At 41.5% G+C, this 26059-nt stretch overlaps 1 protein-coding gene across 4 annotated transcripts in view; it reads left to right on the forward strand.

Moving 5' to 3' along the window:
* The first annotated feature begins 3312 nt into the window (after positions 1–3312).
* The window catches only part of CORIN (corin, serine peptidase), a 119748-nt gene continuing 97001 nt past the window's right edge, over positions 3313–26059 (forward strand). For 2 of the 4 annotated variants that reach the window (XR_001873090.1, XM_017804660.1), the window contains exons 1-2: positions 3314–3587; positions 20911–21055. Coding sequence is in view for 3 of the 4 variants with exons in the window: in XM_017804660.1 (XP_017660149.1) it covers positions 3513–3587; positions 20911–21055 (220 nt within the window). In the remaining variant the exon portion in view is untranslated. Of the gene's footprint in view, positions 3588–8126; positions 8163–20910; positions 21056–26059 lie in introns of those variants that run through there. The other 2 variants (XM_017804674.1, XM_017804681.1) reach the window with 2 other exon arrangements.

Genomic DNA, 26059 nt, shown 5'->3' on the forward strand with positions numbered 1-26059 from the left:
CTTGGAAAATTGTTTGTTCTCAAGGAACTGGTGTATTGAAGCAGCAAACCTCCAGAGTAATGAAGACTGACACACTGCAGTGGAAGTTTTAGACATGCTTTTTGTTCCCTTCTCTGGCTGGGATAGTACTTACTGCTTGAATTAATGCTGGAATTATGTAATCGTGTTCCTTCATATTACTGGTCTGACAAAATCGTGAAAATGGGTTGGGGAAGTTGATTAAGATGAAACATGGGAATGGACTGAGTAGCTGATTTTTTTTGCCTCATATGGAGAAATATAGCTGGTTATTAGACATTTGTCCTGATCGTAACTACTAGAGAAGGAAATGTTACTATGCAGATAGCCCCAAAATTTTTTCATAAAAGCGTCTGTGCTTGATTGTGGCTTTAAAGCACTGAGTTTATCATCTCAGTAGTTCAGGCTCCAAAACATATCTGCTCTGTGCCAGCTTTTCTGAGTGATGAGCTTGTGTGTTGTGGGGTTAGAGCACAGAGATGCTGGGTCTGAAAAATGTTCCTGTGCCAGGCAGTGGCAGCTTGATATCTGTGGCAGTTGTTCTCTGGTGTGTGCTTTAGGGTGGAGCATTCTTGTGTGGACAGTTCGTGTGTCACCCTGTCCTTGGTGTAATTTATTTGGATATCCCTCTTCTGCTTTGGTTTCATCCCATTACCAGTTGTTATCTATGGGCATTCAAGTTACTCCCTTTTCTTGCTTCATGAATGTAAATTCGTATTCATGTCTGCTCTTATTTAAGTAAATCAGTCAGTTGCTCTAAAGAATTAGAAAATGAAGAACATGTAGTGGTTTGTATTTACTAGGAAAGGAGGGTAAAAATCAGAGAAAATCAAATGAAGTCAAAATAATAATAAGATAATGAGATATTCTTCTTTCCACTAATGGTTAGACATTAATGAACTCCTTGAACACTGCATTAAAATGTTCATATGCCATGGTACTGGAAAACAAGTTTCTGGTATGGATAGTGTATGAATATGAGCTCTGTGATGTATCAAACTGAGTCATAAGGTGAAATGACAGCTGTGTAGAAGTAAGTCGTACTCTGAGGGAACTGTGGCTCAATTCAACCAAGTATTAGTTAGGCTAAATAATTGTTGCTCATGCAGTGATTTAAGTGAAAAAATTGCCAACAAAACCAGAACTCAGCTTAGGCTTTCTCTGTGTACTGTACACTGAAGCTGAACCTTGTTGTGAAACTGCAATTTCAATGGCTCTCCTGCTAGAGGAAATTAGTATGAGATTAGAAGTCAAGATTGGCTTGGGGGTTGGAATTCACAGTTCTCCAGCTGAAGAGAAGCCATCCTTCAGCCAAGGCCAAGCTGGCTTTGTCAAGCTGAGTTTTGTCCTGCACCTCTTAGATTTAAGTTTTCATTTTCTATTAGAATTTTTGATTACCTATTATTAGGGCTACCTAATCTCTGTATAATACTGTTATGAATAACAAATTATGGTTTGATTCCTCTTTTTATCGGCATTATAGCACAAAATATTTGTTGTTTTACATTAAGCAGTTTGAAGATTTTGCATAAGTGCTCTTGTTGTTTCTCTTTCCACACTTTACCTATTTTTTGTGCAATTGTTTTAAAACCAAAACCGCTGTTTTCCTCCAGAGCGGACTTTGGTTGGTTAGTTAAAAAAATGCAGGACCATGAGCAGAAGTCTCTTAAGTACATTGGCACTCTAGAAGCACAGAGTGCCTTGTCTCTGTACCACAAACTTTGCACTCAAAGTAAGAGGGCCTAAATAATAAGGTATTGAAATACAGACATCTGGAAAAGAAGCTGGGGAAAAAAAGGCTAAGAAAGTGTTCACCTTATTTATTAGCTTATTTATATATTCTATATAAACATATGGAATATTGTATGTATAAATCTAGAAATATAAATAAAGTCTATATATGAGGGTTATCACCCTCACTGATAGCCAAGAGTGGTGACACAGCTAGCAGCCATATTCATGGCAAAGTGGTCGTTCACTTTTTTTTAATGTTTTCTAACTCACATTTTGAACGATAGCATTTCAGAAGCACTCAGTCAAGCACAGTAAAATACTGGCAGCCTTTACAGATGTCATCTCAGAACCCAGCCACTGTGCCAGCGACATTTTTGTGACTCTTGGAAGGGTCCTGAACTGTTTCTGTTCTGGTAGCACCCACTTCCACTGATTTTGTCCTGGTTTTTGTTTTGCCTTTTGTCCTGTCGACTTTATCATTCTTGAATAGTGCTTGTGAGCTCCCTTATGTGCACAGACCGAGACTTGACATCTTTGGATACAGGGTAGAGAGGATAATATATCAAATGCAAGTGTTAAAAGCAGATGTCTCATGGGGGTGGGGCATTTGCTCTGTAATTTGCAGCTTCAGGTGGCACTTGTCTCTTGGCCTGAGAGCTTTGCTTCAACATATTTGCACCAACCAACACCTCCCTCCAGCTCCGGATCGCTGGGGCGGGTCACGGCCTGATCCGGCGCGGGGACAGATGTAGTGTCCCCGGGTCGCCGCTGTCCCCCCGCGCAGCGCTTCTTCGGATAGGAGGGACGGGGCACGGCGGACTTGTCGCCAGGGGGCTGGGACTGGAGCCTCCTGCGGGGAAGGAGCTGGAAAAAACTGTCGTCGGCTCCGGGAGAGCCTTCTCCCGCCGGCGCCCCTTCCCCTCCGCTTCTGCTGTGCCGGCGCCTCTTTCAGCTCTCTTTGGAGCTGAGGATGGGCTGGGAAAAGCGAGCCTCTGTGCTAGGGAGGAAAGCGTTGCAGTCCCTGTGCGAACGAAACTCTCTGTCCCTGGGGTAAAATGAAAACATGACCGTAACGTAAAATGAAGCGCAGTTGGAAGGCAGGCACGTTCTCTAGCGCCCAGGGATGTCCACCTGGGAAGCGCTGATGAATGAACGGACCCACGCTTGCCATTCCCCGCTCTGAACTCTGCGCTTCGACGCGACGGGCCGGGAGTACCGGTAGGTCCATGGGCTGTGCTGGCTTCTGATCGCTCCGGCCGCAAGTGCTCATCCAGGCGGGCCGGCGAAGCGCCGGCGAGCCAAGGTGAGGGCTGCGAGGGGCGAGCTCCGGGGGTTCTCGGCCCGCACATCGTCCCTGGCCCAGGCTTGTCTTGCCACCTGAAGCCCTACGCGGCATGAAGAGGCGTCCCTGATCGGTGGCGGAGAACGGGGGGGAACAAAAGCTGTGCCCACTTCATCCGCCGTCCCTGAGGGACGGCTTTAGGGCGAAATTAGCAAGTGGGCTGTCTCTCAGCGCGTCCCAAAGGGGTAGAGCCTTGTGTGCAAAAGGGGTGGGGATGTGGCTCTTTCTCGCGGAGGTTTATTATTATTGGGTGGAGGAGGAGGGAGGGAGAGTCGGCCGAGAAGACAAAATGCGGGGACTTCCCCCGCCCGGCAAGCGTGTCTGTGCGGGAGGCGGGAGGAGGCGGCTCCTCGGAGACCGAGATAGAGAAGGGTGAGGGGGACAACCAAAGTGGAGAGGAATCAGTACCAGCCAGAGCATGCTCTCCACGCAACAGTTCCCTGCCCTGCCTGCGGAGGAGGAGCGCTACCGGCAGGTCCTCTCCGCCAGCCGGGTAAGGCGAGCCTGAGGGCGCTCCCCTCCGTGCGTGGGGCCGCCTGGGGACCACGGGGCCGGGGAATTGTGAGGGTGGCTGCTCCGCTGCTCGGCGACCCCTGAGCTGCGGGCGGGGGCAGCGCGCTCAGGGGACACTCCCGGCCGCCGCTGGTCCTGCGGGGAATCCCCGTGCGCGACGCACACCCTGCGCTGCCACGGCGTGGTTGAGCGGCAGGTTCCTCGGGCAAGAGAAGGGCGACCCGAGCCCGCCAATCTGTCGTAGCGAGAGCGGACCTGTGGCTCGCAGGCAGGGACGATGCCCTGCCCCGGGTGGCGCTGCCCGGGGGACGGCCGGGGACAGCGACCGCCCGCGGCCAACCTGCCGCGATGGGGCCGTCCCGGAGCGCTCCAGTGCCGAAACTTGCGCGGCTGTGCGGGGCCGCGTTCAGAGGCGCGGGTTGCAGGTGAGCCGCTCGTTGTTAGCGTCTCATGGAGAGCCGAGAGGCGCCCTCTCCCCAGTTCTTTCACGAAGTCAGCGGGGATGATCAAGGGGGTTGATGTGCCTGTTAATTGCTCTGCTGCTGGAAGGACTGCGGAGGAGGTGGCCGAACCCGAGGGCAACAGGTCCGGCTAGGATTTGCAGGAGCAAAATTTGGATTTAGCCTCTGACAAGACGGTCATGGCAACCTCCATCGGAGACCGCGCTCCCGGAGAGCCGATGCACCGTGACCCCGGCGCGGTAGTTGCCCCCCTCTCAGGAACGGGAGCTGACTTTACCCTTGCGTCGGTGCAGCCTGGGGTCGAGTGGAGGAACACCTTCCCCTCCTCTCGCCCCCTGCTACGGCTGTCTGGCGGGATGGTACCGCTGGCCGCAACCACCCACAAGGGGAGGTCATCCCATGAAGCAGTTAATCCTTGCAGGGAGAATCAGCACACTTGTGTAGTTGGAAGTGTCCGAAGGGGATAGCGCGGGCGTTGGCAGTGTCCCAGCACGCTCCTGGAGGAGGGACGAGGGGGCGAAGGAGCTTTCTTTGGCCGCCTTTGTGGGAGAGGCGGCTGACGCGCTAGTGCGAACCTGCAGGGTCAGGCCCTCCAGCCTGCCCGTCCCTCCGCTACCCGGGGCGCAGGTTGTCCCCCGGTGTCCCCGGTGCGGGTGGCGCTGACAGAGGAGCAGGCACGGCGGGGACCGCAGGTGGAGAACGGGGCCAGGGGCAGCGTTCCCCGTGACAGTGCCGGTGTGAAGCCCGCGGCTAGCGAGCGGGAGCGTCCGCCGGCAGGGCTGGTGTCATCTCTCTCCGCCGGCAGGGCTGGCATCCCTTTCCGCCGCCGGCCAGGACCGGCAAGGGGGAGCACAGGAGTGCTCAGCCTGATGCGTGGCACTTGCGGAGAGGGCGTCGGAGCCTCCTGTGCTGTCACAGCGATCGTGCGCGATCGAAATGGCACTGCAGCTTGTTTCACAAGTTTGTAAATACGGCGGTATACTTTAGTAGTATCGTTAATCCACTTGATTTAAAATGCAGAATCTTTGGACGCATTTCATGGCAGGCGATTAATTACTTAACCTTTATTTTAAATTATTAGAAGTCTGACTGAGATGGTGAAACTCTTAAGTGAAATCAAATATCTAGAGCTTTTAATGCATTCACGGGGTCTCTTGTGAAGTTTTAGCTTTCAGCAGTAAGAATATGGTAGTAGATTTTTCCATATGGCCACTTACACACTCCCTGTGTTCCTAAAAGATGGATCACTCAGCAGGATTAAACTTTTAGTTTGTTTTTATAATGAATGCCGTAGTTGGAGATCTCTGTTATAACCTTCTCAGGTATTGTGACACAGACAGCTATGAATTAGTGTCACTGAGATAATCCAAGCAATTATAATCCAAGCAACTGTAATAATACAGGGAATTAAAGAACCATTCTGCTTCTGTGTCTCTGTAAAAGCTGGTGACATCTCCAGAGCATCTTGGACATCAAGGTTTTTCAGGAAGCTGAGGCCTCCTCCAGGTGAACAAAGAAATCCTAAACAATGTTCAAGCCTCCTTTAGATAGCGAATGCCTATGACTTTTCTTCTCTCCTCTGTTTATGGAGTACCCCAATAGGCAGATGGGTTCTCTCAGGTTCTGGCTGTGGGGAAGCCCGGCCCTTCCACCCTGCATGTAATCCTCATTTAGCATGCATTTTCAAGGAAGCTACCAGCACTCATTTTCCTGAGAAGGCTCTCATGGTGGTGAGCCAGGCAGCCCAGCTCACTTGCCCAGATTAGGATAGTCTGCTTGTGCACTTAGTGTCTCATGGGACCATCAGGACGAAATACTGTTTTTCCTGTCTTTTGGAGCTGTAACTATAAAATACTGAACAAAACTTTCACTTCTTCTCCAGAAGTCTTTGCTGGCACTTGACAGTCTGTAGATAATTTGAGTGTTCAGTGAATCAAAAGTACTGTTTGAAATGTGTCATGATTGGAGGTGTTCTATAAAATGCGCAATGCACACAGGGCAATTTAATGTATCTGTATTATTGGTTGACTATTAGTTATGTATTAGATGATGTCTGCAGATACAAATGAAAGCCAGGACTGTTTGTAGTGCCAATAATTACTTAAAAATGCAGGCTTACTTGAATGCAGGAGTTGCTTTTGTGTTGCCTTTTTTTTTTTTCTGCTAAGCTTATATACATATTTAGGTCTTAGCACTCAGCTCCCTTGAGGAACATTACTATTACTGTCCTGCCATTATAATAAGTCCATGTATTGCCAGACACATAGTTTCTTGTGTGGCCATACAAGGAGCGAGTGCAGAGGCTGAGGTGGATAAGCACCTAGGCAGAAATCTCATTTGTCTGGAGGAGAACGGTCCTTCCTAGAGAAGGTGGGAACAGGCAAGGGAATGTTGGAATAATTATACTGGGCAAAAAAGCCAAGCGGCTCCTGCTCTCACCGCTACTCAACTACTCCAACCAACAAATACTGAACTCTGAACGTACTCTTCAGACACAAGCAGGAAGACAGTGCTTCAATCGGTATGTCTCAGTGGCTGTTTGAGCTCTGTGAGTGTTTGCCATGCTGAGGCCCAGCAAACTGAGGTCATTCCAGTCCAGTAGGCACAATACAAGCACTATAGACGCTTCTTTAAGAGGTGGGAACTGTGGCTTTGCCCCCACCTGGACCAGGAGACCCTGGATACCAGGTATCTACTTCCAGGCTGAAGATCACTTGCTGTTAGGCAGTTACATGCAGTGGCACTCCTGGTCGGGTCTGGTCAGGTTTTAAAAGATGGTGGCTATGGCTACATTGTGTGGGAAGAGTTTGAATCCTGTCAGCGTGTCAGGTATCCTCAGCAAGTGCTTACAAGGCCAGATGAATGTCTTGTTTCTGAATGCCAGCCAGGGTTTGGCAGGGGTGGATGTTGGGCCACTTGCAGCAGAGCAGTTTTAGACTTGCACATGCAGCCTAGGTCCGTCCAACTGTGGCTGCCAGACCCCTTCCTGATTTTTAAATGCCTTCAGGATGAAGCAACTAAGTAAGCAGCAGGGCTTGAGAGGGACAGTCTGATTACAGTTTGAAATTTTCATGTTTGTAGTCTGTTCCAGTTTCTTTCCTTATAGAAAAGAAATGGACCATATAAATGGCAAGCTGGGTACATATGGTTCTCCACCGCAGGAGAGAAAGGTGGATAATAACCCCTTGTGAAATGACGGATTGTCACAAAAGGACAAGGAAAGCTCGTTGTAAAGGTCTTCACGCACAGAACTGCCTCTGAAGACAGTATCCAATCTGCTCCAGCCTGACTACTCTCATTGGCTCTGAATTTTTAATTCTAGTGGCCCTCCACAGTCTCATCCAGAACTGTACTGAGCCTCAGTCTGAGTGGCAGGGCATAAGAGCCACCCAGCAAGTGCTGGGATCTGTAACTGGGGTTGTTACTAGGTGTGTGAGGTGGATCCTCACTTCCCGAGAGGCTGCATGAGGAAAAATGTGGGGAAGAAAGGAAAGGAGGAGCGCCTGGGCCTTGCCGGGGTGGCTCACCTCCTTGGCTCTCGTGGCAGCCCCCGTGTCCAGGCACGGCCCCTCTCCCCGGCCGTGCGGGGCGGGCGGGGGCGCGGGTCAGGCCGGGTAGTCCTGGGGCTTCCCCGCCGCACACACCCGCCTTGCCCGGCTCTGCTGAGGGGCGAGGGGGGGCTGCTTCGCGGGGGCCTGTCCCAGTCCGCAGCCCCGCGGCAGAAGAATACGATGCCGATCGCATCCCTTCCCTCAGTCCTCCGCCCTCTATAAATAACTCTGGCTGGGCTGACCTGTCAGATTCCCCCGGCAGAGCGGATCCCCTGACCCTGGCCGCCTGCACTGGAAAGTCTGAATGCAAAACATGCCGTAGTAAAAATAGAGCGGCCGGGGAGCCCCGCCGACAGGTCCCAGCGGCTCCCGGTGCCGCCCCGGCCCTCGCCGCCCCCCTGGAGCTCCTGGCTCCCGTCAGCGCTGAGAGCTCCCCCCTGCTCCCAGATCCATGTGCGCTTTTGTGCCCCAGTGGTGAGAATGCTTTTCTCGCTGTCAGATGGAAGTTTCGTTTCTGCTGTGGAACAGATAGTTCTCTTCCAGGTAGCATTTTTAATTTCGGCTTGTCTTTCTAATCAGCAAACATGAAAGAAATGGGGATAATGGCTTAATATCCTAAATGTAAAAATAATAATGAGACGACTGTCAAGCAAGAGCTTGTCTTTTCAAAAAGAGATGAGAATGTCACTATTTCTGAAGTCTGAATTAGATTCTGTCCTTGCCCACCTTGTGCAGACAACTGTTCCCCTGGAGGGATAGGGTCTCCTTGGCTGTATAAATTATAAGCCATTATAATTTAAAGCAATGCTTGCAATTAATTTGTGCATTATGCTGTTATTTCTGGTTGTTTTACCTGTGAAATCTGAATATCTGGAGGTTAAAGACAGAAAGTGCTGTCTGACTGCTGCTATGCCTTCTCCTTCAGATGCATCCATGTCACAGTTCTTGGCCCTCAGTGCCTGCTGGAGCACAACCTACTGTGCGGGTGGTGGTGGGATGGCCTCAGCACTGCACATCTACTCTCTCACCCCTCACCCATCCTGTGGATGGGGGAGAAAATAAGAAGAATGAGAAGCTCATGGGTCAAGATAAAGGCTGGGAGATTGCTTCCTGATTACCATCATGGACAAAACAGACTTTGATGGAGTAAATTAGTTTATTACTGATTAATATTTAATTACTGATTCAGGTATTATGAAACAACAACAAAAGAAGAAGCAAACATTAAAACGCTTCAGGAAAACACCTCCCACCTTCCTAGGCTCAGCTTCACTCCAGACTCCTCCCCCCTTGCTTTCACCACAGGTGGCACTCAGTCCCTTCAGTGAGGCAATGAGCAGTTGCAGGGAAGGACTGTGGTTCTTCTCTGCTGCTCCTTTCTTCTCACTCATCCTCTGCTTTGATGTGGATCCTCCATGGGCTGCAATCCTTTTGGGAATATTTGCTGTACCATGGAGCACCCTATCCCGCTTCCCCTATTCCCAAATCATGAAGGGATGAACTGAATATTCTGTGCAATTTTGTGCACCACAATGTAAGAAAGATATTAAGCTACTAGATAGTGTCCAAAGGAGGGCAATGAAGATGGTAAAGGGCCTTGAGGGGAAGCCGTATGAGGAGTAGCTGAGGTCACTTGGTCTGTTCAGCCTGGAGAAGACTGAGAAGAAACCTCATTGTGGTTTTCAACATCCTCATGAGGGGAAGAGGAGAGACAGACGCTGATCTCTTCTCTGTGGTGAGAAGAGACAGTGACAGGACCCGAGGGAATGGCCTGAAGTTGTGTCAGGGGAGGTTTAAGTTGGATATTAGAAAAAAGGTCTTCACCAGAAGGCGGTTGGGTGCTGGAACACACTTCCCAGGGAAGTGGTCACAACACCAGTCCTGACAGAATTCAAGAAGCATTTGGATGATACTCGGGCTCATGATGTGACTCTTGGGGATGGTCCTGTGCAGGGCCAGGATTTAGACTTGATGATCCTGATGGGTGCCTTCCAACTTGGCAGATTATGTGATTCTGTGATCCTTAGTTCCTTTTCATCACCTCTGTCATTAGAATGAAAACCCTGCAACATCTGCTTCTTTGGGTGCCACACAGTTTACAATTCTCTGTTTTTATTAGTGTTGTTGCCAGCAAAATGTAGTTTTTTAGCACTTTGCCCTATAGAAAGTGAAAAGAGGCTGCAAGTCAGATACTGACAGATGTCCTTTGGAATGGTGAAGTTTATGCTGTGATGGTTCAAGCCCTGACCCTGGGGGACAGCTCCTGTAAATCTGGGGGAAAAAAGACCGTCAAGTTGCATCATGTCAGGGCTTCAGTAAGCTACTGCTCTTCCTGAATTCCAAGGCTCACTTTTTCTTGCAAAAAAAAGTTTTCTATATTGAACATTTAATTCATCTTCACCTTCCTTAAGGGAAAGGAAATGAAGGTAGAGTTTCCTTTTTTGGGACCCCATCAAATTGCATCTGTTCCAATTCATGTGTTGTAGTTCAGATAGATCCCAATGTGATCTAGTGGATGGTGCTTGGGCTTCGGGACCGACTGGTCCCAGACTTGTCAAAGTCTGTCTTTCCCTTCTTCTCTTCCTAAAACCTGTAACACTCAGTTCTGCCATATACAGAACCTAGTGTTTTAAATACTAATGTGCTAGAATCTTCCATGGCTGATTTGTTTGATGCTAGAGAGATCTGACTTAACAATGATTTAGCAGTAATTGCCCAGAGCAATTCCTATACTGTTTGTCACCTAAAAAAACTAGTTTCAAAATAACCTATACTGTCATTCCAGTATTACTGTGAGTTACTTGAGAACATCATAGACTTAGGAAGCATTTACTAAGGAAAGCAACACTCATTTTTTCCCCCTTACTGCCTCTGAATGAAGCAGTAAGAAATCACTTCCATGCTCCTTGCATTGTGCATCTCATTAGATTTCAGAAAGTAGTCAGGTCATTCTCTTGGGAATAAAAACACTGCTAGCACTGAGGAGTTTTTCATCCCATGTCTCTTAGACCTGCAGCTCTGCATTAATATAATAATACAGCATATAATTGTAAAACACAGTTGTGTCTGCTCTGGACTTCCATGGGCAAGTGGTACGACATGGAGATTTCTTCTGTCGCTCCTGATTCTCATGTCATATTGTCTGCTGTATGGATTATTTTGCCTATGTTAAAGTTGTCCTGAAACTAATGGGACCTGGAGATTATAGAAACAGCACATACTGCAGTGCTCAGACTTCCTCCAGCTTCCTGCCTTTTTGCATTACCAGGAAGAAACACAGACAGGTGAGGTCACCTTGCTTTAGCATCTTGTGCGTTTTTGCCAGGACATAGTATTGAGGGGCAGTTTATTGTTTAAAAGATGCTAGTTTTCTGCATCTGCAAATATGGTCCAAATAGATAATGTATCTGAAAGAATGTCAGGAACTGTAGAGTAAGTAGCTATCTTTCTTTTGTTTGTGTGTTGTTTTTTTTTTAAATTTTATTTTCTCTCACCTTGTTTTTTCATTTGTAGCAACTATGTAACAAAAGAATTAACTAATAAGTGCCTTTTATAAGCTTTGGTTTGTCCCTGATCAGCCATTTTAAGGGAGTAAGTTTAAATAATTTGTAGTGCATGTAGACAAGGATGGAAAGGAAGTCTGAAATGAACACTGAATGTGTTTAAAAGTTGTTAACAATTCTTTTTCCCTATAAAGTCAGAGATATGAAAGAGTGTTGATGGTGGTCTGGAAGGGCTAAGAACCCAGATGGTTTCCATTCACTTTTTTCTCATCATCGATAGGAGTATTCTGTGACTCTTGGAGATTTCCAACGAAAATGTAAATGGGAGGAAACCTGGCATCTGTTCTAGGGATGACAAATTGAATATTCCTAGCCATAAATACAGTAGGATTTTTCTTCTTTGACAAAATAATTCACCAGATTGTTATTGTTTCAGTGACTTGGAAGTTTTTATTCCATAAATCCTTATGTGATCCATAAAACTTAAGTACTACATCAAAGTCATAGTCCAGTGTGTACACCAATGTAAGTGCCTTGTTAACCCACTTAATCTTGAGTTTTCTGTATCAGCTCCTTTTTTCATATTTTCAACAATAATGAATAGGTTTAATCTCTAGTCACCTTTCCAGTTATTTCTGTCAAGATGTCCTGGTAGTTTCAAAAAATATCCTCCTCTTTCTGTATTTTCTTCTACTGAAGCAAAATATTCAAAGATGATCTGTTTCTGAACAAACTGATATCCTATTGAAAAATGAATGAGTCACCTCTAAATTTCATAGGTAGTAGGTTATCAACCTTTGAGACGTTGTGTAAGTCCATTTTCATCTTTGAGAGGAGGCCAAATAAAAATCCAGCTATGCTGAACAGATAAAACTTTGCTTTTACACTCCATCATGTTCTTTCCTTTGATTAATATTGCTGCTGGTCTTATCCCTGGTCCAAGGGTTAGTTCAGAAAAAAGTCAGTAAAGTTAACATTACACATTCAAATAATAATTTTTAAGTTTTCTTAGCAGATGTTTATAGTGTAAGAATAATTACACATTTTAGTGAAAAATTAATAAGAAATGCTTGAAACATAAGGAGACAAATGCTTCTAAGAAGATTCATGCCTTTTTTAGCTTGTATTCTAGTTTAGCATCCAATTCATGTAACTGAAAACTTTTGGTTTTAAATAAGTTGCACAGTTGTATAATCAGCAGTACACATGGCACATACGTAATGTAGTGATCACCTTCAAGTTCAGAAGGCTAAGTCTACTGATCAGGCAATAATGGGAAAAAAGGTTGTGTCCAATTATGAGGTCTAATTGCCTTTTGTGGGAGGGTGATTCTGATGGGATTTCTACACAAGGGGTGGGTGATTGATACACTGAATGGGAGCCTGCCTGACAGGCAGGATTTCTTTTTGTTCCTTCTAGTTTTCCAGGCTTGAAAGCTGCTTTTAAGAGGAAGTTTTCCTCTGACTGTATGCCTCCACCCCCTCAAAATGTTTGGGTTTTTTTCAAAATTTTTTTATTGTCACAAATTAGGCCACTAGGATTTTTTTAAAAAGTTTTTTTTATGGTTTTCAATTTTGCTTTCCGGTGCTAATGGCTCTTCTCCAGACATCTGCTCACTGAATTCCAGGCAAAACAGGAACCTGAAGTGAGTACTGTGTTACTCCCTGCCTGCTGGGTTGTAGTTCTCAGCACTGTGTAACCAGAGGCTTGCCACCGCTGTTCGACGTGCTTAGCAAACCTCAATGCAATGAACATCTGGGTAGTCAGGAAAGCATTAGAGTAGTGTCTGGGTGTGTTCAGAAAAACAGCATGGCACTGTGGAAACTTCTATGAGTAGTTTTCGCAAGCCTTAGCAACTTAAAGAAAACTAATAACCCCTAAAGCCTAAATTCTGCATTAATTAAAGATTACTTTCCCCAAAATACTTTCCCACTGCCTGCTAAAGTGGGCTGAATGGGTGTTCATGTTCTGGCATTGAGAAATATAAGATAATGCTAACCAGAGTCTAGTTCTTAAAATGAATGCCTTCAGTTTTTGAAAAATCTTTGATATCTTCCATATGTTTACTGAATCTTGCTCATATTAAGAGGCATGGCAACATCACACATCTTTGCCACCAGCTCTGAGCGATGAAGAAGAGACAGCTTAGAATTGTAGTAAGTTTGCCATCGGCTGTACGATTTCCTAATCTGAACATTCTTGAAAATTCAACAAAGTTCCATTGTGAATGTGGGAAGCATCCCCATAGTAGTCACAAGTTTACATCAGTGAAATTATAAATAATTGTAAATATATATAATGTATGTAAACCATCACCAATTATGCCAAAGCAGAATAATTATTCAGCAACACTTCTTTTTAAAAAAGAGGAGATTAAAACATACTGGTGCTGAAGAGTGATACTGCTGTTCTCTAGTAATGATAAATATCCTTTTTTCCCTCTCTTCTAATTAAAATTTTGAAAAGTGGTCAGTACTGACCATATATGTTGGCTAATGGAGTGTCTAATTCTCATTTATAATGAGATGGAGAACAGTTAGTAGTGTCATGTTCTTGACACATGGAATCCAAGAAGATTCTTTTTTTTCCACTTGCACCCTTTTACATGAAATGTTAAGCATTGATCACCTGTAATGGAGGATCAAGGTCAATAGTTTTCTTGTCAATAACTTTCTGATTTCTAAATAAAATATTTTCATGGAGACTAAGTATTACATTATTTATTTCTATTTATTTTGATATCAAATAGATGTTTTGAAAGTGCCTTTGTAATCCACTACATTGCCAGGATAGAACAGTGGAGCCTTTTTCAAAAGAAGTAGATGGAATGAGAATAAACTCCTCAGAACATCAGATCTCCTGGCTGTAGTGCCTGTGTCTCAGTGATCAACTTATTTCCACCTCCCTCAAGCCTTCAGAAAGGAAAAAATGAATTATGAAAGAGAAGTTGCACCAGAAGCAAGCTCTCTTAAATTGAGCATACCCTGTAAGATAGTACCTTGGATGCTGGTAACACCACTGAGAAATGTATCTGTCATCCTGGACAAAAACAGATTTGGAACTCAGTGTGTCAGTGGCTCTGATAGCTGGTTGTACCTCAGCTACAAAATTTGAAGTGAGGGTGACTTATGTCTGAGGTATATGCAGTCACACTGGACAGCACTGTAAGCACTTGCTAAAGGAGACATAGCTTGGAAAGTGGCAGTGAAGGCTCTCAAACACATCGATAACTGGAACACCATAGGTGTGTTTGGGTTTTGTCTCAGCAAACTTACCCCTGGCTCTATCACAAACTGAAGCTAGAGCGGCATCAGAACAATTGTCACAGAGCTGGGTGTCACATACCTGAATGTCACCTTGTCTTTTCTGAGCTTCTGCCTATCTCCACAATTTCCCAGTCCCAGAGTTGTCTCCGTGGCTCACCAAGCTGCTGAAATTGTCAGGAGTCAAGAATCCCAAATTTGTGCAACAGAAATGAAGAATACGACATCAGTATTCATTAGTGTGAATGTCATCACTTTTGGTGATGCCTGGTTTGCATTTTTACAGCACTGTGTCTCAAATTGAAAAGTCACCTGAACAGAAGTGGTCAGTGGGTCCTTATGGTAGTCTGAAAGGCAAAAAAAAATCACCTTATTTTACACATTGCATCTTCTTTAACAGAGATGAAACATCACTGACACAGTTACACTTTCATTACTTTAAGTGAAAATGTGTTTCTACTTCAGCAAAGGAATCCGGCTGGACAGGGCATCTAGGACCAGCCAAATGTTTCTTCTGGAATGATGTGGCCAGCTTTATATGACATCTCCCTTACTTGGATACTGCGTATTTCAAATTGGTTAATTTCACGAACGGGAAAGGATGTCTGATCATCAGAATTAACTTCGAATTAATTACTTCAGCAATTTGTAATTTGTCTGAGGATATGGAATTTCCTGGGAGAAATTACAAGGAATTACTTGGACTATCGGGAAAAGTAGTGCATTCCATTGTGCAAATAACAATTCATGTGATAACATCCTTCTCATATTTGCTGCCTTGCTGTATGAAGAGGGTTGTTTGGGTTGTTTTATTTTTCTGCCTTACTGTATGTGAAGGTTTTGTTCTTTGCTGCATGAAGTTTTTTTCCTCTGAATGGCACTGTTTACTTTCAGAATAAATATGACACTTCTGTTCTTAAATATGTGTACACCGGAATTTGAGTACTATTTGTATTTGCAGCCAAAAGCTGCTTAGTATCTCATTTCTTTTGCTGTCAACATTCATTCTTTAGGGTCCATTTCAGTTTGGCTCTCTGATTCCTGTAGCACTGAAAACGAAAGATTATGCAACTTTTTGCCTGTTTGTGTTTTTAGCATGTGACTTTGTACATTTGGAGGATTTACCTTACACTTTCTATTTGTTATAGTGACTGTTAAAGTATGATGTTATATTTCTTGACTATAAAGTAGTCAGAGATGCATTGCTGATTCATAATATTCATGTGAACAGGACAGAACTGATAAAAAATGTAGACCATTTGCAGCTTCTGCTACTTGTTCCCAGGCATTTGAATATTATGAGTCCATCAAGAAAAGCTCTAACAATGAGTATGGTTAAATTTATATCTTTCTATCTATCTATCTATATATATCTATCTCTATAACGCTGCTGATGCTTTTGAGAAAGCACACAGGATCACTCTTGAGGAGAAAAGACAACGCAGAAAGAATCGTGCCTTGCAGAATATACCACCTAAGGAGTCTTTCTGCTGTGCCTTTTGCAACCGGACGTGCCTGTCTCGTATCGGCCTTTTCAGCCACCAACGCACTTGTAACAAACGTGGGTAGAGGCCTCCCCAAATCTTTGTTCGCAAAGCCCAGCCATGATGATAATGATGATGATGATGATGATATATATATGCTGTTTTGTGCTTAAACATTGACACTTCACACGCTCAGTTTATGGCGTTTATGGCTACACTCTGTAGCCGTAAGAAGTGGGAGCCATCTTCCCTTAATGGGGAAGGGAAAGCTGTAATGGCTGGTATGGTCATGTGAATCCAGTATCTAGAGCTTTAAGACCAGTACCATGAGAGCTGATAAAATCATAGGAGCTGACAACTGAGTACTGCTTCAATATTATAAGGGGAACAATATCAAAGATATGGAAAGAACTGCAGATAGTTTTCATAATCTGACATATTTTCCATACATGAACTATTGCTTGGCTGAGCAGCAGATTCTTCAGTGGCATTATGAGGTCTTCTACAAAGCCATCTGTTTACTGCCCCCTAATGACATTTTTTCTGCATTTCATGGTTGTACTTGTCTTCTTTCCACTTCTTTCTGGTATAAACACTGCGTAGTACTTTGGTAAGGCTTGCTTGAGATATTTTAATGCTTCTGATGCAACAGTTGTCTTCTACATTTCTGTGTATAGGCCCATCATGCACAGAAGATACTGACAGTAGGCAGTTAGCCCTAATGATATTTCTTTATTGGGAGAACATCTGTTAGGTTTTTGGTGACTACAGCAGGAGATATTTTTGTCAAGTGCTTATACCATGATTCAGGCTGTTTTATAGACTAGCAACTTAGATACTTTGTGTCTAAAAGGAAAATTGCATGCTACCATAGGCTTTTTACCCATAAATCTTAACGTAATCTGTCATTTCTCTGCTTTAATATGACAGGCATGTTATTGAAATGCCAGCCATGAGATCAAATTCTCCCCACATCTTGCAGAAAATAAGCTGTGAATTTTGGTCCAATTAATTTTTTGTATTTTTGTAGTCAGATAGGACTACACACTTTTTCCATCTCTTATTTTTTTCTGCCTCTGTAGTCTCAGAAAATAAACTGTGAGCAGTCTGATCCAGCAGTGCTAGATAAGCCTAGGATTTTTAAAAATCTGCATTGAAATTATCTCAGTGTTACTTTATGGTCTATTTCCTTTATTGCAGTCATTATTGAAAGAATGGCACTCACTTAAGGAGTGGTTATTGTAATTTCATTAGGGACAGAACTTTTTAGCTGTCAGAAGAAATTATGGTTTTAAGCATTTTCTCTTCTGACTATATTCTTGTTTAATACAAAACATGATTGTATTAAAAGCAAATGACCTGTTGCCTTAAAAATGAAACACTGACATTTCCTAACTATAGTATACACAGTATTAAATTCAGAAAAATATTTCTTAAATCAAGTTTTCTAACAACAGTGGTAGAAAGAGAACTTGCACCAGTATTCTTCAAGTATGGAGAGTATGTTTTGGTCCAATGCTGTGCTAAATCTATTTTATGCTATAATCTCCAGCATTTAGGGTTGATTTCTTTCAGTGGGCCCACAAGGATTCTAATTCTAGATCTTCTTGTCCTTCCCTTGGAAAGGGAGATAAATGTGTATCTACCCAGCACCTCAGTCTTACAGACTTAGAGAATGAATCAGAGAAACTACAGAGAGAGTTGAGGGAGACTGGTTTCCTATCTTGGCCACTAATGTAGAAGCTTGAAGTGAGCTAAGGGAATAAGAATGTTGCACTTATGTTTCCTTCTACAGGCCCATTTTTCTCTGAAGATTCCATTATTTATGCCTTTAGTCCATTATTTGTGCCTCTCTTCCACTGTTTATTAGAACTGAGAGAACAGAACATGTCTGAAGTTTGTGCAGATACCATTGTCACACTAGAGCTCTTTAAATTGGTGCAATATTTGTGTATTGGCAAGAGGAAAAGAAACACTATCGGGGAATATATAAAAAGTAGGTATAATTAATGCATTTATGTTTCTTAAACTCTCATTGAAGGTGTAGGAACCAATAGCACCATCTCCAGTTTTATTTTCATGTTCATCACAGAAATTGATGGAAAAAACTAATGTAGCTGTTCAAGTGATAGAAAATTGGCAAAATTGGAAAACTGGAAAAATTAAGCTTGTGCTTGCCAAGTCGCTGGTGATGATTTTAAATAGGTTTAGTGTTTTTCTTGAGGTCTTTTCCTGCAGAAGGGAAAAATATAACATGCTGTTCAGTTGCCTATAAATATTTACTTTGTTGTTTGTGCTGGTTTAAAGGTAAACCAACAGGAGAAATGAACCCAACTCAAAAGAGATTATAAATCAGAGCTACAATTTAATAAAAATAATACAATAAATGCAATTATACGGACAAACAATTAGTTTTAACCCACAAAACCCACATGTATAACCCAGTACCCTGGGGCACGAACAGAATGGTGTTCATTGGCCCCTGTGCTGAGCCCCACGTGGTCCCCCTGAGTCTAAAGTAAAAGGAAAGGAAGACCTGTTGGTGAGGGTGCTGGTTGCAGTCCGGTTGAGAATGGTGGTTGCAGTCCGGTCAAGGTTCTGGTCCTCCTCTGGATCCGACAAGTGGGCCCAGAAGTCCCAAGACCCCAAGATTATATACACTCAGGTTCGAGTGGGAATGCCCAGTACCTCCCCCAGGGCAGGCGGTTCCACAATGGGTGATTGTGAGATATTTTTGGAAACCTCGATGGCCTATTAGCAGACATGACCCCTCAGGCTGGGTTTGGAGGTGCTAATGACTTCCCGGAGGGGAGTTATCACACCTGAGTCATTGGTGTGAGGATACGAACATCCTCCTATCTCACAGGCTTCCTAACACCCACCTTGTAGCCTGAGGGGTCAGGTGTGCTCTGGGCAGCTGCTGGAAATGGTGTATTGTTAACAGTTCCTGGAAATGACATAGAGGGTGTAGAATACACAGTTTGGGTTACACCCACACCGTGATGAACTTGTCCCAGCTGCTCTAACTAGGACAACAGAACTAGCAATTCATGGTGTTTAGAGAAACATGTCTATCACAATGCAACGTTCTTTTCTTGAGCAGTCACTGAAAGCAAATTTGGATACAACAGTCCATTTTAAAATCTGGGGCAATAAGTTGTCAATGCAAAGACTGAGATTTATTGTTGCTTCCAGGAGTTGACAAGATGGAAAACATTCAATGTTCTCTTTTAGTATTGAACCTTTGTGTAAAATAAGTAGTATTCACAATGCCAGTAGACTTCAGAAAACATTTCTCACATAAACAGAAGCAGCTCACTGTTTTAATTGGCACACACTTAATGTTTCTCCTAGGTTAACTCTGAGGCATCTGTACAACAGTGGTGGTAACACTGCTCTCAGGTATACACTTGTGCTTGAGGTTATTAAGATCTCTTGGACCTCCAAAATATTCAACATCACCCCCTCCTCACAAAAAGAGTCTAAAAGTAAGGATGGTTATAATTTTGTTATTTATTGATAAGAATTTTACTCCTAAGACAAACTCTTTGGGGAGTCATTGGTCAGAACTTAGCTAGTATTACACTGGATAGAGTTGGGGACTTTTGCTTGGGATTTGCAATGAGTGCATCTTGGCTGGGAGTCATTCCTTTAGGAAAATGAGCTGGATATTATATTTGTTTGTCTTAAAGAAACTAACAATCAGCTCCCACATGCCCTAATCACTGGGCTGTGTAACGATGGTCCTGCTCCTTGTTGTCTGCTCCAGCAGAAATGGGTTCTTTCTTACAGAATATCATGATTTCAAAGGATAGGGTGCTCTGCTTCATGAGGAGTCTGTGTTCATGTGGTAATGATATTCTGCTCAATTAAGATATATTTCAACTTCCATTTGTACCAGTCAGTCTGACAACCTGCTCTTTACAGAAAGGCACGCAAAGCAGAGCCAGATAACACACAGAGACTGGCATTTACAAGACTAATACTATGCATGTTGTAGACCTCAGTCACTTGAGATTCTTTGGGGAGAAGCTGTCAGGGTAATGGATGCATTTACACTTGGTTCCTGTCACCATCAACTTTGATGTGATTGATCTTCCTGACAAAGAGGATAAACTATTAGTCATCCTTTGGGAAGGCATTGTCTGGAATTAATAATCCTATCACCTGGATTCACCTTATCACAGGGAAAATTTTATTTTTTAGTCGATTTCAAATAAAAATGTATTGACCTCATAACAGCTTCAATCTTGCTGTTAAATATTAACTTGGAGTTTTGTTTTTGCTTCTGTTTAAAAAATATGACATTTCTCCAGTATATGAGATCATAGTCTTAATGGAGCTAGGTTTAAAAAAAAATATATAAAATACATGTTTAGGCTTTTGCAAAGGTTTGAATTTTTGTACTTTTTGCAGATCAGTTGAATTCAGAAAATAATTTTTCTTCATTCTTCTTTGTTGCATTCATAGAACAGAAAATATGAGCTGCAAACTCTACAGAATACTGTAATAAGTTATAATTTTGTAAAGTACTTAAGAAATTAGACAGCATTATTGTGCATAGGAAGTGGAGTGGTCCTTAACACTTATGTTGTCACTTAAAACAAAGATTATAATAGTTCTTTAATTCCTTAATAAGAGAAACTTAAGAACCTGGAGCTCTTGAATAATTAGTAATGGGTTATTTTTAATTGTAAATAAAACTGTATTTAGATTTATTGCTTAAATTTATTATGTATTTTCCATTTGTTTCAAATAAAATGCCTATCCAACTTCCAATTCATCAGCACTGCTTAGAAATTTCAACAAAGCTGTAAGTCTGTGGATATTGGATAAAGTTAACTAAATTATACGGATTACACTAGGCTGTCTGCCAGAAAGAAAGTTTACCTACAACTTGTCATTAAGAACCTATAAGCCATTTATAGCATATATTTAAATCATATAGCTGTTCTGTGTAATAGGGAGGGAGGACTGCTATTGAAAACATTGGAGTTACTAATTGACACCATAATGATAAAGTTGCTTTTTTGTTTTTCAGGTCTTAGGAACAGATGAGGATAATATGGGGGATGGTTGCTCTCAGAAACTGGCTTCGGCCAGGTTCCTTCGACTTTTGCTCCTAATACTGATTCCTTGCATCTGTGCCCTTATCCTTTTGCTGGTGATTCTGCTTACCTTTGTAGGTGAGTGCTAATGGAGTAAATCGGCACTTTTCAAGTTAAGGAGACTAGAAAAAGACCACATTCTCAAGTGCTAATATAACTGTGGACATTAAACATGTATTTTAGCACATCTACCTAACCACTTAATCTACCTAATGACTGCTTGTTGCAGAAAAATAAATACACTATTTAGATTTATATATTTAAAACATATTTAAAGTACCAATGAGGAAACCATCTCTGATTTTCTCAAGGTAGCATTTTCTTTTGAGAAGCATGTAGCATGTAGATAGTTTTCAGAAGTCATTTTACAAGTACAAAAAGATATTTATGTCAGAGCTTTAGATCACTGTCACTGGAACTGAATATTTATCCCTTTATGTCATACGCTTGTATGCAAATCTGATTCTCATTTTCAAGTGAAATTTAATTTATAAATAGCCACAAATCTTTCTGAATCTGTTCTACAAAATATTACTGTTTTGCTAAGGAAAACTATGGTCATTTCTTCTAAATATGGAATACGTATTAATGCAGAACCCCAAACTGGTTCCAGGTATATTAGATTTCATAATGGCTTAGTCTGTTACGTAATTCTGTGTCTGTTACACAATTAAAAGGTGCTAATTTATTACCATAAATTTTTTAAAAGTCTTCCTTTCGTTACCTTTAGAGAAGGCTGACATATCATTAAATTGCTTCAACTACAGCATGAAAAAGACAGTAATACTAAGTTAAAGCATTGCTTTTTTAGAGAAAAAAAAGTAAAGAAATAATCTGCTTTCAGTGCTGAGGGGTGTTGAGCTTTTTGCCTTTTTTATTTTGTTAATGAGAATATTTTCTAGTTGGGCTTCCCTAAGTACTTCAGAAGCACACCTGTAACAAGTGGGATAATGTATGAACTATACAGATATATATCAATTTTCTGATTTTAAATACACCAATTTCAATACACATCAAACAGTCAAACAGTTAGCCAGGAAAGGAAGAAACATATCTCAGTAGCACTGTCAAGACAACTTAAGCCTGTTTTCTCAATTCAGTCTGTAAAGGATTTGCAGCAAGACATTGCGGGCCTGTTATTTTCATTTAGTTTAAGTTTGGGAGGTAAAAAAACTCCAAAGCTAGTGAATGTTATGATTGACAAGTAAGTCTTGGGTTTTATCTCTCAACTAAGAACAGTCTGAAATGGATTAAGATCAAGTCTGGCAATTAGGAAATATGATGCCATTCAATTTGCTTTCCTTATGTTTAGCATTCCATTTGTATCCTTCATATCCTCTGCCCTAGATTTTCATTCTTTAGTGAGAAAGCAGATAAAAAAGCAGGTGTATTTACATCAGCTCTACTCAGTCTCCTCCTGAGGCATGTATCGACATAACACTCTTTAAAATGCATTAAATCCTCTGAGAAATGGGACCTGTTCTGATCCTACTTATGTAGCAAAAATCAGGACTATCTACTCTTAATTCAGTGAAATTACTGTAGGGTAAAGAATAAGGTTTGGTGTTATAACCCAAGTCTAAAATTGGCAAAGCTCCCTTCAGGAGCATCCTTTGAATTAACATATTATAATTTAGTATTCTCAGCAGCTTTCATTTTCTATGCATTGGTAGCTTAGCAGCAAATATGTTTGATGACTAGAATGAAATGAACAAATTCTGTGGACCTCTTTAAAGTGTGTGTAATATAGTCTGTTTTAGTTATTGAGAATACACTATATCCAGAATAGTACTTCATATTCATTTCAGATCAACAATAACTGAATTCTGTTACAATCTAATATTGATATGAAGTCTTACAGTCTATGAAAGAAGTTGATAGTCCTGACCAGCTAAGAGAAATTATTTAATATATGGGTAATTACAGTTTTACGTTTTTTTCCAAAAATTAAGGAGTTAAAATCTGTGGTTGTCATTCTAGTATCTTTCATTGGTGCATAAAACATAAATAGAAAACTCCAGTCTATCCTTAAGAACCTTATGAACTTTTTTAGATTTGACTTTGGTAATTAATTCATCAGGAAATTAGACCTTTTATATTTTGAAAGAAAGTGTTTTGTTTCCTGTGGTAAGTTTGTGGGTAATTATTCTTTTACTTCTGTAATATTTTTTAATTAAATGAGGCATATACACATGAAAAAGTGTGCGTGCACCTGAGAACTTTTCTATTCATTTTCCTTTACATCTCTTTTGTTGCCTGCATGTCATTGCAAGCTCTGATGTTGAAGAAACAGAGAAGTTGGTGTGGGAGAAAGGTGACAGGAAGAGCAATACAGTTATACTGTAGTAATGGAAATATCCTACTTGAGGTGTCATGGGGCCCTGTTTTCAGAATATGACATTAATCAGTCTTGCAAAAATTTTTTACCTTCCAAGTATTCAAGATCCAAAGTCCTTGAAAAAGTAATTTTGTAGAATTGTGTACAAAGAAATGACAAAGCAAATTACGAGTCGAGATACATGTGATTTTGACTAAAAATGCAAGAAACTTTTAGGTCCATAGAAGAAAAGAGCAATCTGAGTTGTTTAGTTTTGATTTCTCTTAAGTGCTTACATTCTGGCTCTGCATACTCTGCTATCTCTCACCAGGAGTCAACCTCTAGGAGAAAACCTTGTAAGGAATGAATGTTGTTTCACTCCTGGAAGTAGAGGCATTACCAGTTACTTTGAAGGAAGTCTAGCCTTTAGACCATGACCATAGTAATTTGTTGAAAGCCTGTGGTACATCAGAGGAGAGAAGGGAGTAGGAATATTGCTTGCATTGAACTGTCGAAGACCTAACATTCCAGATCTTGACTATGAAGACCTAACTCTGCAATATAAATTTGAAGGGGGAAGAAAAGGCTAGATCATATATGATTAAGATTACTGATATCTTACAATTACACTTGACTCCTGTAGACCTCAAGAGCCTTCTAATAAGACTGGTCCATAATTTTTTGCTGGGGATTATAGCTAGTGTAGTATAGTATGGTATGGTACAGTGCAGTATAGTACAGTATAATTTCATCACTTTCCAGAAAAACAAACAATAACTGAATGCATGGTTTGAACAGCTAAATGTTTCTTGAAAATGGAGAGATGTACGATCCCCTTCAAATTGTGTTAGAATCTGTAGTCTATGTCTCATTTTGCTGAAAAAAACCAGAAAAAAATCCTTAAGTGATGAATAGTATGCAAATATTGCAAAGGTGAAAATTAGCATATTTGTTAGAATGAAAAATTTCCAACATTTCATTCTTATCCTTGCAGAGAGAAAGTGTTCTAAACTACTCGAAACATTGTTTTTAAAAAGTCCTTCATAGCTGGTAGGCATTATACCAAATTAATTTTTTTTTGATTGAACCATAATTGCTTCTCGTTGCAGTTATTTATCTGGGAAAACAGAATGCTTTATAGTTATAGTCCCATAAAGGAAAATCAGTTTATAGTGATAAATGAATTCCACGGTAGATGTTGCATTCCTCCCATCCCTTCACATGAGTGTCCTCAAATCATACTTAGATGGTCTTCTTCTGTCTCCTGCTAATACCCATCCACAACTAATGCTTTGTCTATTTTTTCTGTAGAAATCAGAATAAGTGTTATGACACACATAAAGAGGGGTTTCATCTATGTCAGACTTTTCCAGTCAAGATGTAATTTTTGGGCACATGATCACATTCTAGGACCATATCAAATAAGCCTGCCTTTCAGGCAAGCAGCATACCCTTTTATCTATGCACAGTGTTAGGCATTTACGCATTTTGCAAAAATAGTATTTTAATTATCTCTTGGTCTGCCAGCCCTGGTGGGAATGAAGATCCTTCACAGAATAAACATCAGGAAAAGTTCATTTTAGTAGAACTGCTTGGCTTAGCTTTGTCAGCTGAGATAATACAATTAGGAAGGCCTTTTATGTAGAAGAGGTTCATTGTGTTGTCCACCTGTCAAGAAGAGTTGTTATCACTAGGAAACTGTGAAAATAGAACAAAAAATGGCATTGTTGGAAAGATGGGTTGAAGAAGCAAACAAGCCTTTGGGGATCTCAGTGAAAGAAGTAGATCACCTTATAGGTAGTGATAGACACAGCTTTTATTTGTAGTTCCAGAAAACGAATAAAATAAGTCTGAGTGAGGAGAGTACAGAATCCAGTTAGTAGTTTCATATTTTGCTTCACAGTATTTATTTGTCCGAAGGGGTTTTTAAAATTTCTTTCAAGAGTTTACCTGTCTTGAAAGGTATTGTCTGCTATTTTGCTGAGTGATATAGAAATACCTGATCATTTTAACTTTAATTTAAAATCATTATTAATAGCTCTTTGGGACCAATGTTTTAGAGACTTTTTCTATTTTTATGCTGAGTGGAGGAGAAGAGATGAGTCCAGGGAGGAGCAGAGAGAATGTGAAAAAATACCTTCAGCTATTATGCACTTTGTCAAAGGAGTTAAAAAAGCTTGTTTTAACTTTTTGAAAACTGCAAAAAATCTAGTGAAGGTTGAAACTTGAAACAAAGTAGGCTTCTGAATTATAGAAATTCAAGGCTTTATTTGGAAACAAAGCATCCAAAAAAAGCCACATTTAAGTAAGCACAATTTCTGAACACAACCACTCACAATTCCTTAGGCTTTAGCAAATTATATTAATAGTGGTCCTTATTTGTGCAACTGCAACACATTCATTCTTCCTGTTTGGCCTGACCAGAGGACTCAAACAAAGAAACTTGCTGAAATAATTTGCAGGTGGGAGATTTTCAGTTGCTTCTGTAAAATACACACAGTAAATTCCTCCAAATCCCAATGAATTATTTGAATTATTTGAAATATTTGCTGGTGGAAAAACAGGAACCTTAGTATGTGTATATATATATATATAAAGTTCCCCTTGGTTCTTCCAGTAGAGGTTCGACATAAAGATTTACTCACAATCAGGGATCTATGTTTACCAGTGGTAGTTAAATTACATAATCCTATATAGAGAAAATAGTATCTCTTTCCATTTTAAAAGTTAGTGAATATAAAATATATTAAAAAAGTATTAGTTCC

This window comes from Lepidothrix coronata, unplaced genomic scaffold (assembly GCF_001604755.1).
Source record: "Lepidothrix coronata isolate B3197 unplaced genomic scaffold, Lepidothrix_coronata-1.0 Scaffold0, whole genome shotgun sequence".
NCBI classification, from domain to species: domain Eukaryota; kingdom Metazoa; phylum Chordata; class Aves; order Passeriformes; family Pipridae; genus Lepidothrix; species Lepidothrix coronata.